Consider the following 17,850-nt stretch of genomic DNA (forward strand, 5'->3'; position numbering starts at 1 on the left):
GAATTGTCATTGGCAGCCCTAGAAGACCTCAGTCTAACTCCTTACACTTAGTGTACTGTAAACTGGAATGCCGCAATGCTGAAGCCTTCCTTTAAAAGCATCTCCTTTCACAAAAAAAACCCCAAGCACCATCAAAACCCCAAACTACAACAAGCCACGATGGCTTGTTTACAACTAGCCTAAATAAAAACCTTTAGAGGAAGCAGAAGAGAAAGATTTATTAAGTAGCTGAGCAGCACTTCATTTGTGCTAACAATTCTCAAGTGCCAGTACACAGAAAGCGAAACGAACTGAACCTAATCTCCCATATGGCATCCTGCTAGTTATAGAAAATCCATTTTCTTTCAAGTAGAAGTAAAAAGCGAAGCAAAGTATTCGCTCTAGATGCTACAAGTGTTTCCCCCGTGCCGTCTGGCAAAATAAGGTATCTTTTAGAAGTATTTGCCTGTATTTTCATGCTATAATGTCTGTATCAAGCAAAGGAAGATGGGCAATTATTGTACAGCATGGGAAAGCAGTCATTAGTATTGTTCTGAAGTACTAGAATCTGTTAAGCATGTTTGAAAGCACTTAACATACTATTTTTCTAGTGTGGCTTTACAATATAGCTCTAATTCACAGAATGGTTTGGGTTGGAAGGGACCTTAAAGACCATTCTAGTCCCACCCCCCTGCCACAAGCAGGGACACCTTCCACTAGACCAGGTTGCTCAAAGCCCCGTCCAACCTGGCCTTGAACACTGCCAGGGAGGGGAAACCTGTGCCAGGGCCTCACCACCCTCACAGGAAAGAATTTCTCTTTATACCTAAATCCAAACCTGCCCGCTTTCAGTTTAAAACTGTTACCCTTCATCCTGTCCCTACACTCCCTGATAAAGAGTCCTTCCCCACCTTTCCTGTAGCCCCTTTTAAGCACTTGAAGGCTGCTCTAAGGTCTCCCTGGAGCCTTCTCTTCTCCAGGCTGAACACCCCCAACTCTCTCAGCCTGTCCTCATAAGGGAGGTGCTCCAGACCCCTGATCATCTTTGTGGCCTCCTCTGGACCCGCTCAAGCAGGTCCGTGTCCTTCTGATGTTAGGGACCCCAGAGCTCACAAAATTCTCACTGATCGCATGTAATACTTTCCTTACAGATAATTACAAGTACAGCCTTACCTGTGTGAGTCTCCCACCACCATACAGATGTCTGAGGTCCTCATTAAAAGTTGAGACAAAACTGTTGGTATCACTCAACACCATCATCTACTACCTAGCTTCTGTTCTAATACTACTACCTTCTTCTTTCCCCATCAATAATTATTTAAAAAAAACAACAACAAACCCCACAAAACCAAAATCAGTTATATAAAGCTAGATACTGTACAGGTAATCAAAACCAGCATCCTTCTAAGCACCAACCTTTCATGGTGGATATAAGGCACATTTACAGCTGCATCTATTCAAAACATTAAAAAAAACGTAGGTTTAAAAACCAAGAAAACAGCATCAACTCCCCTTCATGGAGTTTGAATTCTATAAATAAGTCACTCACACATGAACCTACCACACCAACCCTATCAGAAATAGCTGCCCAGTGCTAATAATTGAACCAGTGTTAGAACAAGAGCAGCCAAGCATCTGTGCAAAGGAGTCGGCCAAGAGCTAGGTTTGAGAGTCTGCTTTTTGGTGAAAATACATCTTAAAAGACAAGCACCCAAGAAATTGTCTAGACTTCTGAACTGTCACTGCTGTCATGTCGTGTGGTCATAGCATCACTGCTGCTGGAGTGGCTGACAGGCACTTTGCTTTTCCCAGCAGAGGGCTGCTTCCTCTGCTTCCACAAAAAAAGAGTTACAACCACAGCGCCCAGCAGAAGCAGCAGTCCTGTCAAGCCTCCAGTAATGGGTACAAGCCTGTTTCCAGGGTCCCTGCTTGTGATTTCCAGGACTGGGCTGTGATGTGTGATGCCAGCTGGGACCACGGCTTTCTGGATGACAACGGCTTTCTCAGAACGGTCAAGCGCAATATGCTGAATATTCGTGCCCCTGTTTTTATCCGCGCCGATGCCCTGCGTGAGGACCGGGATGTCTGGGTTGGCTCTTCTGCTGCGTTTAAAGGCTGTGGTGTTAACGCTTCCTTTAGCAGAGGACAACACGTGGTGGTAGTCGAGGCTTCTTTTGCCATTGTGCCTGTGTGCGTTCTCCTTCGATCGGACCGTGTAAATAGTGTGAACGTACCATTCTCGCCCAGCTGCCACCTTAAAAAAACCCCGAGCACATGAAAACCAGAATAACCTCCCCCATGCACATTTAGTATAAACCAGAAAACACCAAGCATCAGATTCATCCAGACAGACGTCCCAAGTTTGCTGCCAAATATCTCTAATTAAAGTCAATGGCAGAAATAGGCACTTGGAGATAGGATTAATCTTTTCTTAATGCAGACTGCTGAAGTAGGTCAGATAGATAAACTATGTTCTAAGAGAGCCTATTTCTTTCTAATGTTAATGCAGAAAGGCATTAACATTAATGCCTTTAACCTGTTAATGCAGAAAGGCTACTACATTTACCTAACAAAACACTAGTCCTAATTTATGCAAGAACCACCCCACTTCAGGAGACCAAAAAAAGACTTCAGGAATTTGAATTAATCTGACTTAAAGCAGGATGCACAGTTCTTTTTTTTATTTCATATCATATACAAACCAAGTATCTTTTTTTTTTTTCTCCTTTCTCCCAATTGCAAGAAAATAAAGTCTAATTTTTTAGTTTTCCCCTGTGTAAAAAGGCTCCCATGGTAAGCTAAACCAGTGACTTCTGCTCCCAGTCAGAGATGTACATGTCTGCAATAGCAGCAAGGCTGCAGAAGGGTAGCTCTGTGTTACAAAGCAGTGCTGTCATTGTTTCTGCGCTGTTAGGGAGAGGGAACAAAGTAAACGTGTTGCCAAAGTCTGTCGCTGACTAACATAGTGCCCATGATTACCTACACGCTCTGTTCTCCACCTCAGTCATCTTCTAGCATGAAAGAATTTCTGTGATATACTTATCAGACAACTTGCCTGGAAGAGTGGAGCAGATGACAGGCTGAAACCATCAGAACCAGGCTGTTTTACTAGAGGAAAAGCATCTGCATGATCAGCTGCTAATGCAGCATGAAACTCCAGGTTCCCGAAGGCTCTTGTTTGTGTCTCAGGTTGAGCTTTATCCTAAAGGAAGTAAGTTTAGTATTTCCAGACTCACATGGAAATGAGGGATCTAAAAATGCATGCTACCATAACTCTTTGGTTACGTACCAGGATCTTGAATCTGTACAAGAGGGAGGGTGAGTCAGCCAGGCATCCGTATTCCTGATGGTCTGGGCTGTACTTGGGCACATACCCATCGGCACCCGTGCAGAGGAACACCTTCTCGATGTTGCAGCTGAAGGAGTCACCAAGATTCTGAACTGGATCCACCATCACTCGGCCGTAGATTTCAGATCCTAATAAAGCAGATTAATACATTTTACATTATACCAGTCAATTTAAAATTATTAAATCACATTATTACCAAACCACTGTTGTTAAAAATTCTCAGGACAGGAATTATCTAGATTTAAGTGTATTACCCTTTGTACGTGAAGACAGGATTTTCCATGGCTGTTACTATTAACTTATCATGGGCTTTAGTCTTATTTTTCTGTTACAATTTGTACTGACTTGTGATTCTTACAGTGCAACTCTTTTTTAAGCAAGCCCTTCCCTTCTCTTCACTAGATGGCAACCCATATTCACATATAAGAAACTATCCAACCTGATAGTATTATATCAAGCAAAATAAAGTTCTTAACTGGACATTTGGATTTCAGACTGATAACCCAAATATGGGACTGATTAAACCCAAAATTATTTCTGGTCCAATACTGCCATTACCAGGAGTTTCCCTGGAACTTAACAGCTCCCATCAGCGAGTGAGTGAGTACAGTGTGTACAGTGAGTGACTGAGTACAGTGAGTACACCTGCCAGGGGCCAGAAGTGGGGGGGAAAAAAAAAAAAAAAAAAAAAAAATCAAGAATGAGTCTGAGGAGCTTGGCTGAAGCCAGCTTCAGTTATTGTGCATCCAGTCTGCAACTGAGAACAGCTGCATGACCGAGTCAAAGAGCCTCAGGTGTACAAGTATTCAATTCCTGCATTTCTGGCTAAAATAACCTAAGGACTGAAATTACTTAGCCCTCTCAGAATGGGGCAAAAATTTCTAGTGAGGGCAGCTTCGAAGCAAAACAACCAGAGTGAGGGGAATATGTGATTATGCAGTAACTGAGCAAGAGTTTTCAGAACTGCAGTTTCAGATATATGCACCTACCTTTGGAATGCTTTTCCTCTCAGAGCCCATAAACAGACCCAAAGCCTGTTTCAATTACACTAAATTACATCATAGTTTAGTGCTTCTGTATTTTACTTTTCCGCAGCGGAAATACATAGACCATGCAGGGGTTATAAAACTAGTAAAATATTCAGCTCTTGTTAAAAGTGGTTCTGTTTCAGCTTTCATAATATGCTGAACGTACAATTGACTTTTTACCTTTAGTGAAGGCTACATCAGCTCCTTCTCCAAATCCCATTGATCCATCCGATATCCAAAGCTCCTTTTTGGACAGCAGAAACATTTGAGTATTTAGACTGAACTCTGCTGCCACTGGGTCACTGACCTGTGGGGAAAAGTGAAATTAAATCATCAAAAAAATGCCTTGGTCGTAGCTTTACAATGATCATGGCCATAGTAGTGATGTGCTGATCACATCTTTCAGCAGTGCACAGCATTTATAAGAATCCCTCCTACAGACACACATATATAAACCTCCTGTCGTGCTTCCCATCATGACCCATTAAAACACACAATTGTAGTGCTTTATTTAAATGTTGCCAAGTAAAACAGCAAAAGATACCGGTTTCCTCAGGTATAGGACAGCAACGTATCTGTTCAGTGACACTTGCAAAAGTTACTGGGAGAACAGGGCTGTGGGCAAGAGGCCAATAAAACTAGATCAGGACCAGAACCTAGCTCAACACGACCTATTTCCCCTACTCTAAACAACAATAAACATATTCAAACCAACAAGCACAGGATGGGAAACCTCATCTGCTTCTACTCACCCCCAGCTGCACTGTGCATGTCCTACTTGTGACCTAGAAGCTGCCTGCAATTTGCCCAGAAAAGTAACCTGGCCTTTGGCCCACACCTGAGGACAACACAGGAGTTGTCCTGCAAGTAGGTTAACTCAATGGTAGGTGGCTCCCAGTCACCACGTCTCTGCCTTCCCCACCACAAATGCCTCACGGCTGCAGGAGCCCATGGGAGCCCAGCACATTTGGATGGAGGACGCTGGCACCAGGTCTGTGCCGACCCCATGACTCTGACACTGCAGAGTGCTGGGAGACCCACTACACATGTAATAGCAGGGAGATGTAAAGGGAAACAGAAGGCCAACAGCTCTCCAACACAGAAATAAAGGACTAATCCTGTTGACCACAATAAATCATAGAATCATCTAGGTTGGAAAAGCCCTTGAAGATCATCCAGTCCAACCATTAACCTCACACTGACCGTTCTCAACTCCACCAGATCCCTCAGCCCTCGGTCAACGCGACTTTTCAACCCCTCCAGGGATGGGGACTCCACCACTGCCCTGGGCAGCCCATTCCAACACACAACAACCCCTTCTGGAAAGAAATGCTTCCTAATATCCAGTCTAAACCTTCCCTGGCGCAGCTTGAGGCCATTCCCTCTTGTCCTATCGCTTGTTACTTGGTTCATCCCCAGCTCTCTGCACCCTCCTTTCAGGTAGTTATAGAGGGCGATAAGGTCTCCCCTCAGCCTCCTCCAGACTAAGCCCCCCCAGTTCCCTCAGCTGCTCCTCATAAGACATAATAAGCCCAGCATCTAAGGTAACAGTCAGCTTCCATCCCACAGGGTGTGATTAAATTCACAGAAGTGCAAAAATAACTTCACATGCAAATGCCACCACAACTCCAGTTATTTCCTTCCTCATCAAATAATTTTCCTTTTCCTGTGCAGTATTCATGTCTTGTGTAACAAGGTGGCAGCAGGAAGGCTATTGCTGAAGCAGCATCTTTAAATTAAATTCAACGCCAATTGTTTGAGCAAACAAGACAGAAACAGTCAGCTAATTTGCTGTAAAACTCCTTCTGAAGCCATCTGAAATACTCCATGATTTTCTCTTGACAACTGGTACTGGATGGCCTATGCTGGAACATTATTTCAGTGGTTACAGAATACCTCCTTTCAGCCTAAATTTGCTTTTGGCTGGTTTTGCCCACGAGGCTTCATGGAAAAATGTGCAAGCCCCAAGTAAAATGGTGTACCTGTTGGAACCTGATGTCCATATCAAATGCAATTGGGTCCCGTGGGTTGCAGATGACAGGAAGGGCATATTGCTGACCAGGTGCAGCAGTGCAAGGGATGAATTTCACAGTGTAAGTACCCGAGTAATCTCGTACCTGCAAAAGGTTAGAGAAATGAGCATTTCTCCACAGTCTCTGAACGATCTCTTTTTCAGCTCACATTGCCCCTGAGGTAAAGCTGAATTCCCAGCAGCATCCTAAAGACTTTCACTATCTTGGACATTGCTGTTTACAATCGTGGGGCTTTACCTCATGCAGGAAGCATGTGCACCACTGTCAATGCACTTCAGCAGCACAGGCAAGGCACTGACACATGCTGTCTCCCCTCTAGTTCTCTGTAAAATAAGGACTAATACAGAATACCTGCTATCAGGCCTTTGAGGAACTGACCTTGCTGTGGTGGTGGTGGGAATCAAACATGTCAGTGTCCAAATCTAACATACCCTCTGAAGAGAAGCTGATTTTGGCTGGATTTTTAGTGAATGCAAACGGCTCCTTTCCTGCCAGCTCAGTAACTGAACTGTGTCCCTCTCAGAGAAGCAAGACACTTTTAAGCAAGACTCTTCTGGCCTATTAGAGGCAGAGGTTTTGGGGTCACAGTAGTTCCCACTGACTCCTGAGCTCAGCAGGAGCTAAGCAGCTTTGTGGGGAAAAACCCAGCTTCTCAGAACAGCAACAGCAACTCCTGGATCAGTTTCCTGACAATGCCAAGGGAGATAACGTTAGGGAAATTCTTCAAGAGAGGCCACAGCTCCATGAATGGTGCCAGCTAGCGCGAGCATGAGCTCAGGCCTCCGAACTCAAGCTCCAGGGAAACCAGGGACTTCTGACTGTTCATTACGTAATGAAAATACATAACTGCATCCAAATAAGTTGACGGTTACTGATATTATAGTGCTGACGACTGCATGGAAAGTATGTTAAAAACTGACATTCCCTTTGCTTCCATAAATTCAGGTCTGAATGCAAACTCACAGCAAAGTCGGAAATAAAACTCCACTGCTGCACAGGCTGGTGGAAGGTCGGCTCACTTCGTAACAGACTGAGCGTAAATGTGAGGCCAGGGTGGTCAGTAGACATCACCATTGATGCCAGAGATGTTTCTGAAAGAATAAAAGGCAAATTATAATTTGCCATAATTAATACTGATGCCTGGCATGGTATAAAGTCAGCAGACAAAAGCAAAGAAGCCAGAGAATGGAAAGGCATTAACTTACACCCCAGAAAAGGAAGCGCCTCAGTTACTTACTCTCCTTCTATACCCAGACAGACCCTTTACTGTGATACCCTTCTCCTCTGCCAGGTAGACAGCACTACAGATGCTCTGGCTAGCAGAGGTGGACAGGCTGGGCACGCACCTGGGTGGGACATCACCAGCTGGCCCCGGAAACGAATCTCCGTTCGGAAGTTCACCACTAGTCGCCCTTCGTCATTGATCCGCATACTCGTGGGATAGAGGGAGCCTAGGGAGGAAAAGACAACGATTTTACCACCAACATTTCCTGAGTGCATTTTTAAAGGAAGACTCTTCATGTATTTTCTGCATCTAGAGATCTGAAACACTTTACCTAAACTCTGGTGCTCTTCACAGATACCAATAATTGATTATTTTGAGACAGATCTTCAAATCCACCAACTTCAGAAGAAATGCACTCATTTACACCTGCTAGTAGTTTGAGGCATTAAGGCACATTCTTTTTTTCTCCCTCTTGATGACATAAGACCGGCCTCACCTGAAGTATATCCACATAAGCTGATATAACAGAGTGCAGGCAGGAGAAAGAAGGTGTCTGGGACTTTTTGTCACATGGACACCAGGGCTGCTCACTCCAGTAAGGTCCCTTTTACAGGCACTTCCCCTGCACAGGGCTGTGTAAATGCTTCCGTTGCCTTGTAACTGGTACCAAAATTCAGCACTGGAGCCTATCTCTCCATAAGAATGTCTGCTTTAGAGTTGGTCTGTGCACTAATTTATCTCATTTTTTATAGATTCAAAGCGGTATGCAACTGAGGGAAGATTCAAAACATCTAGTCTAGTAACATAGGGCATTAAAAAACAAACATAATTGTCCTTTGGGTGGGTGTTTTAACTGAGGGAGTCAATGTGCTGCTACTGATTTCGAGATTCTCAAGGATGAAAAGCACTGAGTTATTGACCATATGTCTCCCATCATCAGAACGTTGAATAGGATGGAGTTTAGAAATGATGGCATCTGAAACAGCTCACCTTGGAGCTCTGATTCAGGAGGGCTGCCTATCCCATCTTTCCATAGGATAGCTGTGTCATACACAAAGGTGAGTCTCAATTCAGATTGCAAATCAAAATGTTGCCAGCCACCAATGGCAGCAGGGGAGTAGAAGACATAGGAGACATAGAGAGGCACCCGCAGAGTTACATACGACTGCACCAGATTTAAGACCTGAAAAACATTGAGGTACAAGGTTACTGCAGGTTACCTGGAAAAAAAAAAAAAAAAAAAAAATATCACTGCCAACTTTACATTCTCATGAACTGCACTCTTTAAATCTAAGCAAAAAAAACCTGCACAAAAACATCTTACATCTGTTACTGACATCACTATTATTTCAGGTCCTACAAATCACCTCACTAGAGAGTGTCCTCAAATCTTTGCCGGTGTAACATAACAGGGGTTGTACCTCTCCAAAACAAGGACCAAGATTTTGTTTTACCTTGGAATTTAAAAAAACAAAACAAACCCACAAACCAAAACTTTCAAAAGAAGCTCCATAAAAATTGAAGGTGGCCTAAATTAAAATTCCAGATCAGAACTGCCAGATCCCTTAGGCATTCAGAAATCAAACATAAATTTAAAAATGAGTCCTGTAAGTAACACCTACTTTTACAATAGATTGAAGTCTATGGATTATGGCACCCTGAAACACTGCAATTTAAAATTATGGTCTGAGTTAAGAAGCTCTCTCTCTACCAAGTGACTAACAAGCAACCAGAATGGGAGGCCAAGCAGATAATTAGTAAATAAATCTTTGACCACTGAGCATCAACTGAGAAGGTAACAGTTGAGCACCTACAGAATGGGAAAGCTGCTGAGCCAAGGCTGATTCAAAGTGGAGTCTGCACAGAGGCTCTACAGCCCCCTGGAATTTCCTGTAATGTAAGTGCAATTGCTGTAGGGTGCTTGTGCGCTGGGTTATTTTCCAAGTAAACACAGTATGCTGGCAGACACTACACAGGGGAGCCACCGTGTGCTCTGTGATTGATGTTGATGCAATTCGTATCAAAGACCTGGAACGATGGCCTGTTTTTCTCAGGAAAATTAGGTGTGTGTTTGTACCTTATCATTCAATCTTCTATTTATAAAAATCTCACCTACTTGACAGCTCTGCCTAAAGCCCAAACACTGTAAACCTAAATTAGAGCTTCTAATTAAAAAAGTCTTTTAGGGTTTTTTTCTTGTAAAAAAAGCATTTTTTTGTGTAGCCTTAAAACACACTTCTAGGGTCAATAATATACTTTACACACATGGTTTACTTCTATAAGGCAATAAAATTGGACCCTCCTTTTTGAATATGCTGCTACACAGACTTTGGGTGATAGCATAAGCAGGTACACAGTTTGGAAAAGCTCTTTGGGTCAAAAAAGCAGTTTCTAAAATCCAGACTAGGAGCAACAGCCATGCAGTAAGCTCAGCTACCGGGAAGATGAATCATGTCTGTGCGCAGAAATACAGGGCAAATGTGTACATCTAAAAACATTTGTGCTAACGGAATATGTATCAAACCGCCTGCGCAGTGACTGAATCCTTTCTCATGCAATCCTTAGTAACGCTTTCTGTTGGACTTGTGCTTCCAAAGCCTCCTGTTCAGAGAGGAAGGTGCTTCAGTGCCACATACCTGCCCATCTGTGCTAACAGAGCCACCGCAGTCATCCAGCAGCTCAGACATATCGTAGTAACTGTTGAACTCCCAAAGGCAAGCCTCAAGGTTGAGGTTCTGGTAGAAGCGCAAGGTTTTGGCAGACCGCAGAGCAATGCTGTACTGGTAAGGGGATGTTTCTCCAACCACTTTGGGGTTCTTTGTTTCCTCTGTAATAAACCCATGTTTGGTCTGGATCTCATTATAGTCCAGTAGGTTGGAGCACTTGTGGTGTCCCACACGAGTGCCATCTGGACTAAGTGTTAGCTCGAAGTTGGATAAGGGGCGTGTGGAGATAACCGGCAGCATTCCTGAAACATAAATATCACGTGACCCATTAACAGCCTGAAAGGAAAAGAACAAATGAAGTATTCATTAACTGCTTGTGAACGTATTTTTAGAGGTGGAGTCTGGAAACATAGGAGCTAAGGAAGCCCAGTGTTTCATCCATACATTAAACCTTGCAATTTGCAAGACGTTCATTAAACATGGATTATTCATGGTTCTGCCACAATGCAGCAAACAACTGTGGAGACAAACCTGTGCGAGAGGAAAAGCCCAAAGCAGCATGTGTTAACTAACTCTCACCACTTGATGCTTACCATCCATATGGGGCATTGTGACTGTTAGTCGGATCAGATTGGGATGGTCAGGATCATCTGGACCTGTGTAACGAATTTTAGCCGAGAAAGGTTCTGCTCCTACTGTTCCTGGGATGCGAGGTTGGCAAAGACCTGAGCGAAGGGAAAGACAGGTTGTGCGATGCCTCCTAAACTGTGTCAAGGAGCTTGGAGATGCCTGTCCATAGAGCTAGGTCAGAAAAATGCAGAAACATCAACACACTAATTAGGGAGTTCCTCACTGTTCTGCCCATGCTAACCCCTAGGGTCAAGAGGTCCTTTTCCAGAGAGGCAAAGGCAGCAGTATGGGAACCCTTCAATGCCCAGCAGTGGCTGAGGAACCAAACCTCTTCCTGAAGAGGATTTGTTTTTCCTCCCTAGAAACTGGGAAATGGCAGCTTTAGATCAGCATTTACCTTGGCTGCCATCACTGATGGAGGTGAAGAGTAGGGTGGTTCACAACCACACCTGAGCTCTTGCCACAAAAACCAGGCTGCCTGGGGGGACCCAACATCTTGCAGACAACAGCTAACTAAAACAGAGAGAGGCAGTTTGTGCTGTTCTGCAGGATCCACCACTTACACTGGAGAGGTATTTCAGGTTTGTTCTTTTTCTGTGTATGACTGAGGCAAAGATAATATCTGATTAAGTTACGCAAAGATCTGGCATTTTAGGAGCATAGCGGTAAATCCACAGAGGAGTTATGGTGCATAATGGCCACTTTGGACCTATAAATTTAACACTTAGGAGCCTCAGGGAACCTTGAAAACTTCACAGGCTATTGCCTAACTTGGTAACAATGGAAAGTCTCAAGGGAGCTACTTTTCAGCCACTGAGCATGAACATAACTGCCTAAAACCTGATGGATTTCAGTCCAGATTACATCCCCAAAAGCTTCCCTTCCTTACCCAGCTTGTGATCTTAACAAAAATTACTGCCTCTATCCACCAGCTTCGTCTTGTCTTATAATGACAGGCCACTGCCACTACAACAGGACCATCACTAATACCCTGGTAACACAAAAATTTTACAGTTCTTCCCACATAGTTCAACCCTACCAGGGGTTTTGCACTGCGGCTGGAGGAGATGGAGAGGAAGGACTCCATGTAGCAGAGGAGATGTAGCAGAAGGTCTGAGCTGCACAAAACATGTGAGGTAGCACAGCACGACCTATTTGCATAGTCAGTGAGCTGACTAAAATGAGAACACTTTAGTCTAAAGAGACAGAGAAGAGTCACACCCTAGCACCCAACAATTTGGCCCTGTGAATCCTGACATGCTATAAAGTCAGGCTCCTGCTTTAATTTGGACAGACTAGGACTTTAAAATAACTCCCAAGTAACTGTTCTAGTCACTAGCTGATTGAGCAAAAAGATGCATTTTCCTCATTTGAATTTCTGGAAGAAAGCAACAGATTTGACATACACATGTAAATACGGATCACAATTAAGAAACCTGAAGGATGTGGGCTAAACCCAGAATTAAGGATGTCCCCTTGCCTTCTGAGGCATTGCATAAGTTCTCAGCAGAGTTATGCATGCAATGCTGCAATATCAGAGTTTCCACATGTATTTCATGCCCCCACCCTTTTCCAGAACTTGTATTTTAACTGTCTTTCATCTGCAGGTCTTTAGACAATATCAAATTCAATACAGCTACAATCTGCTCTCGGTGTCGGTAGCTGTGCTGTTTAAACTAAAAACACTTTGAAATAGAGGTGTATTTGAAATATATATATATATATATATATATCTGAGAAAAGCAAAGGACCCAAGACTGGGGAAGTCAAATTCTGCTCTAGTCACTAGTCTAATTAGGTGTAAAAAAAATCATTATGACTATTACACAGCCACTAGTTACTTACACGTGACCTACGATGGGAATAAACTCACGAAATACCACAGCTGATGAGATGATAACAAGATGCTTTTGCCTTTCACTAGCAACAGTGCCGTGTGTGAATGAAAAAAAGATTAACTAACATACAGGCACTAATGCCCTAAAACAAAACACCCCATGGCAGACCTCCATCAGCTGCAAACACTACCTCATCTTTTCCCAAGAGAGGCTACCCAATTCCCATCATTAAAAACTTACCTTCTCCTCTGTTAACTGTATAAATTGGACTTAGCAGCTCCAGACCAGCATCACCGTTGGCATTCACAGCTCGAGCTGCACACTGAAGCCTGGAGCCTGCCTGAAAGTATATAGAGTCCAGGGAGATGGATTTGGTGCCGGTAAAAAAAGTGTTGGAGTCTGCTTCCCTCATGGGGCTGGTGACACCATCACTCCCACTTGGAGCACTGACAAGCCAGCGGTACAGGGTCAGAGTATCATTGATGTTTTCCGTGGCGCAGATGGATCCGGTTTTGTCGTAGTCTGAATATTTGGGATTGCATGCCTATGGGTTGGCATTGACACAAAATAAGGGGGTTAAATATTCTTACCTACACCTGCTCCAGGCAAGCAAACTGTTAAGCATTATTCTAACAGTACCGTGCTTATTACTAAAACTGTATTAGCAAAATAAGATCTTCATGCAGGCACACTATTTTCCCCTTAACTGAGGAGATATGAATGAATGCCATAGGGCTTTTTAAATTGAAAAGAAGAACAAACAAACAAAAAAAACAAACCCCAGATAGTAGTGAGTTCCCGTTACAATTCATGTGCCACCTCTGACCATGCAAACTTGGAAAATGCTAGTGCTAACTCCAAAATCTGAACTCTTGTTTGACAACATCAGTCAGTTCTCCTAAATTTAGACAAGCTAGCTTGAAAAATCCCAGTTTGAAACCACTCTAATAAATTAGAAACTGTTAGAAACATAAAATGAACGGGCTGAATTCATACATCCCCGGCAAAGAGCTGCCAAGTTACAACTGCACTCCTCCCAGCAGTCTGTTGCTGCTCTCCCACAACAGAATCAAGCAGGAACGAAGATGAACGTGTGCCTTTTGCTAGTGCGAAATTCAGCTCTTCCCCCCCGCCCCCCCAAATCATCCTTGATCAACAGTTTAAAACACCTGACTTTACATAGAAGCGGCAGGCACACAAGTACGTGTCCCTCTGTGTGGGAGAGCAGTCTCCTGCAGATGGGGCAGATGGCTGATACCAGAGGCTGTTCAGTCAGCTTTGGTCAAATCTGCTGCCCAGCTGCTCATGGCACAGCTCTGCTCACAAAGCCCAGGATGCAAACTGTTTCTGGAAAGCACTGTATGGCCCAGCCACAACCCTTGTTTGGGCAGCACTTGGCTCCTCTTCACCTTCCTGCCTGCTCAGCTTTGGGTTCAGAAACCTCTATTTTTCTGGGCCTCATTCCATGTGCCCAAGTGATCCCCTGGAAGCGGGTATTAGTTTGGCAGCACAGCCCAGTACCAAAGACCTATTCAGATCAGCAAGAAACACTCACTGCAGAAACAGTGACCCTAGGGGCATTAGTGACCCTCTCTTGGAAGCTCTCCTTCTGAATTAGGTCAGCAGAAAGACTTACACAAGCGTCTCTGACACAGTAACACCTTGCTGCTTTTAGTTGTCACTTTCCAGAATTGAACACTTTTTCAATTTTCTTACATGATCCAGAGCATGGAATGAGTAAGTTGGACAAAAGCATACAGAAACAAGCCTTACCGTTACACAGACAACAGGATAACCAGTGGGAGGGTGTGGATTCTCCTTGCTTTTAGCAGTATCATCATACATCAGAAGTGAGACAACCTGGGGCACAGCTGGAAACGTCACATCTGCCACGCTGTCCATTTCTTCAATGTACACAATGGCTTTACTCATCTGAGTTGAGAGAGAGAAAAGGTTACTGCTGAAAATAAGGAACGGAGAGGGAAGGAGAATTTGTGCCCACAACTTAATTTCTGCCACCAAACTCATTAAGGTTTTACCCAGGATTCTTTGATAAAATGGTGCTTTGTATTAAGGAAGATTCACTCCTCAGCGGTTTTTATAGGTTTTCTACTTAAAACCTGTTCACCCGCAACCAGCTAAAAATTAAGGAAGCATTAATTCCGCAAGCACTACGAAAAGGGAAATAAAATATTCCCATTTTTCTTTAAAAAAAAAAGTTAGCCTTGGCACAAACACACACCCAATTCTCACTCACTCCCCATCTTCAGCATGGCAGGAGGAAGAAACAGGATGAGAAAGCTCATGGGTCCAGCTAAAGACAGGGAGATTGCTCACCAACTACACTAATGGGCAAAACACACTCAACTTGGGGAAAATTAATTTAATTTATTGCCAATTAAAGTAGATTTGGCTAGTAAGAAACAAAGACAAACATTAAACCACCACTTTTCCTCCTCATTTTCCCACACTCAACTTCACTCCTGACTTCCTGTCAAAACCTTGCCACAAACATAAAATACAAAAACAAACCCCAAACTCTCCTAATCTAATTCCAGAGACCATGTAGTAGCTTCAGCCTACACATCAATTTGGTATCACTTGACAGTCAGCTTAGGCTTTTACCAACTTAAGACTGTGTGTAAACTTTAGAGCCTCTGTTTTTAAAAGTGCGGCCTACAAATTTACCAAGTATGATGTAATGGATCACAGGGCCATAGTTTCTCTGCATGTAGTAATTTAACGTATATAATACTGAAATAAGAAGTTGCTAGTGTTTGAGTCAAATTTGATAGCCCAAAATGGCAAGCGGTGCTCTTCAGAACTGTAGTAGCGCTAACACTTGCTGTGCTCTCCTCTGCTTCACCAAAATAAAGGAAGAAATGGGAGACAAATCTATACCCATGTGTCCCCATTCGTGCCTTACTCTGGAGCCCACGAAGCGGTGCAGAGCACCGATCAGAGCACCACAGCATGGCTGCAGCTGCTGCTGCCACAGCTCAACGCACACCTTTAGAAAGCGACCAACGCAGGATCTCCGTTGATCTGGGTCTGGTAGCAGCCAGAGACACTATTAATACAAACAAAACCTGCCAATCACAGCATCTTGCTTTCTTTTTTTATATTTTTAAATCTTTGATACTTTTCACCATCTGTAATGGGAAAAGTCAGAACAGGTTTCTGCAAGCCAATTAGTGCACCATACTTTCCTAAGATGTATACCAAAAACTTGGAAAGAATGAGAGCGCTCTCCACTGCCAAACTATCTGTGAAGCCTTTAGTGGGTCGCACATAAAACTTGTAATTCAGTGCTTCTAGACTTTGTTCAAAGCGTGTGGATTTTCAGCTAACTTATACAGGTATGCCCCAAACTAACCACAGGAGCATATGAATACCAGGGTGTCATGCATGCTGTGAGTACATGGGCTTTTAGATGTTTTTACACAAATAAAAAAATCATCATTACAAACGGCAACTTTTGTTGTCAACAGTGGTTACCTGTGTCTCTGCTACCATGTTCTCATCAGCTTTCAGGTGGACTGTAAATGCTTCTCTCATTTCTCTTATGCCGTCATACAGAATCTCTACTTCAACAAAATGCTCAGTTTCTCCTTCTCTGAATTCAATATCTGATTAAAAAAAACCCAACAAATTAATGCAAAATCAAGAGCCAAACAATTGTTTTCTTTGGTAATTATGTTCAAGTACAGTATTCTTTTGCAATAACATGGTTTTGCTCTAAGTAAAATGTAGTAGTAGACTGAGCTGTTAGTATCTGTTCTTCAGCACAATGACCAAGTGAAAGTAACCTGCTTTTGCTGGACAGGAAAAAAAACTACAAGTTGATATTGATGACTTGTTGGAAGACTTAAAATAACATCATAACATAATATCCTAACATGATTTTGTGCCAAGCCAAATAGCTTTCTTCCAAACAATTCCTGGACACAGTTCAGAATTAGTGTGGGCCAGGGAGGCAGTCTGCATGTAGAGATGCTGCTTCAGTGGCAAAGAAAGTTCAACAGAGTGGATCTGCATGTCAAGGAATGGTCCCACGTACATTATTATACCAGTATGGATACTGCCGCAGGCTCCATTTGCAGTGCATGTTTAAGTAGGATCCAAAACACCCGCACTTTGAGCCGAAAAGTCAACATACTTGGCATTAGTTAGGTCTTTAGGAGACATGAAATCCCAAGACAAGAACGGTCTATTAGAAATAGTCATCTATGGTCCTTCCTCTGGAAAACAAGTGGGGATTTCTTGCTAAGAGTCAGGAGGAAGTGGTACTCATTTTTCTGACACCAGCCCAGTCAATAGCATGAATATTCAAGAAATGAGAGACCTCATTTTACTTTCATCATATTCAAGGTCATACCTCCCTGGGAGACACTGTAGAAAAGCTAAACCCCTAGGAAGTCTGCATAATCACCAGGCTATAAACTGTTCCTGTGAGGGTGACACTCCATCAAAACCATGTCACTATGAGGAAAGCAAATCGAAATGCAGCGGGTCACATAAAAAGAATATGGGTCTGTAACCTCAAAGTCTGGACTCCTTCCTGGGAGACAGGGGACCCAGGTGCCAGCTCCCAGGAGTGGGCTTTCATATGAAAAGCTTGCCACCACTGGCAGCTTCTTACTGTACATGCTTAGGGCGGATCTCTATTCCATACTGCAGGATGATGAAAGCAGAATAAATCTAGACAATTGCCTTAAAACAGTAGAACCAGGAATGTGAGCCTATTTCTGTATAAACTGTCTATCGTAATATCCCAACCCTCTGCCACCTCAGGGGACCTGAAGGCAAAGCTCAAGAACCAAATTCTGCTCATACACATGACTTGGGTAGATAACAGCCTGAGCTAGGCTGAACTTTCATTCTTATGAAGAAATCAGGAGTTTGCATTCCAGGTTAGGAAATTCTAAGTATCCCAGAGCAAACAGGATCTCACGTCCAATCCTATACTAATACAGTCCCTTACAGGTCCCACAATTACCTTGGAGAAAAACAAAAATAGACAACGCTCAAATCTCCGATTCCAAAACACACAAAGTGAAGCAGGAACTCTTAGTCTAAAGTACAATACTTGCCATTTGGTT

At 43.3% G+C, this 17,850-nt stretch overlaps 1 protein-coding gene across 1 annotated transcript in view; it reads right to left on the reverse strand.

Annotated features, from left to right (window-relative positions):
- Positions 1 to 1,702: 1,702 nt before the first annotated feature.
- FREM3 (FRAS1 related extracellular matrix 3) overlaps positions 1,703 to 17,850 on the reverse strand; it is a 68,882-nt gene continuing 52,734 nt past the window's right edge. The window contains 13 exon segments of the mRNA XM_074864952.1: positions 1,703 to 2,233; positions 3,035 to 3,181; positions 3,269 to 3,456; positions 4,537 to 4,663; positions 6,339 to 6,473; positions 7,353 to 7,480; positions 7,736 to 7,840; positions 8,605 to 8,797; positions 10,251 to 10,582; positions 10,874 to 11,005; positions 12,989 to 13,292; positions 14,522 to 14,680; positions 16,247 to 16,377. Of these exon segments, the coding sequence (XP_074721053.1) occupies positions 1,703 to 2,233; positions 3,035 to 3,181; positions 3,269 to 3,456; positions 4,537 to 4,663; positions 6,339 to 6,473; positions 7,353 to 7,480; positions 7,736 to 7,840; positions 8,605 to 8,797; positions 10,251 to 10,582; positions 10,874 to 11,005; positions 12,989 to 13,292; positions 14,522 to 14,680; positions 16,247 to 16,377 (2,612 nt within the window).

The sequence above is a fragment of the Strix uralensis genome, chromosome 4 (genome assembly GCF_047716275.1).
Source record: "Strix uralensis isolate ZFMK-TIS-50842 chromosome 4, bStrUra1, whole genome shotgun sequence".
NCBI lineage: Eukaryota > Metazoa > Chordata > Aves > Strigiformes > Strigidae > Strix > Strix uralensis.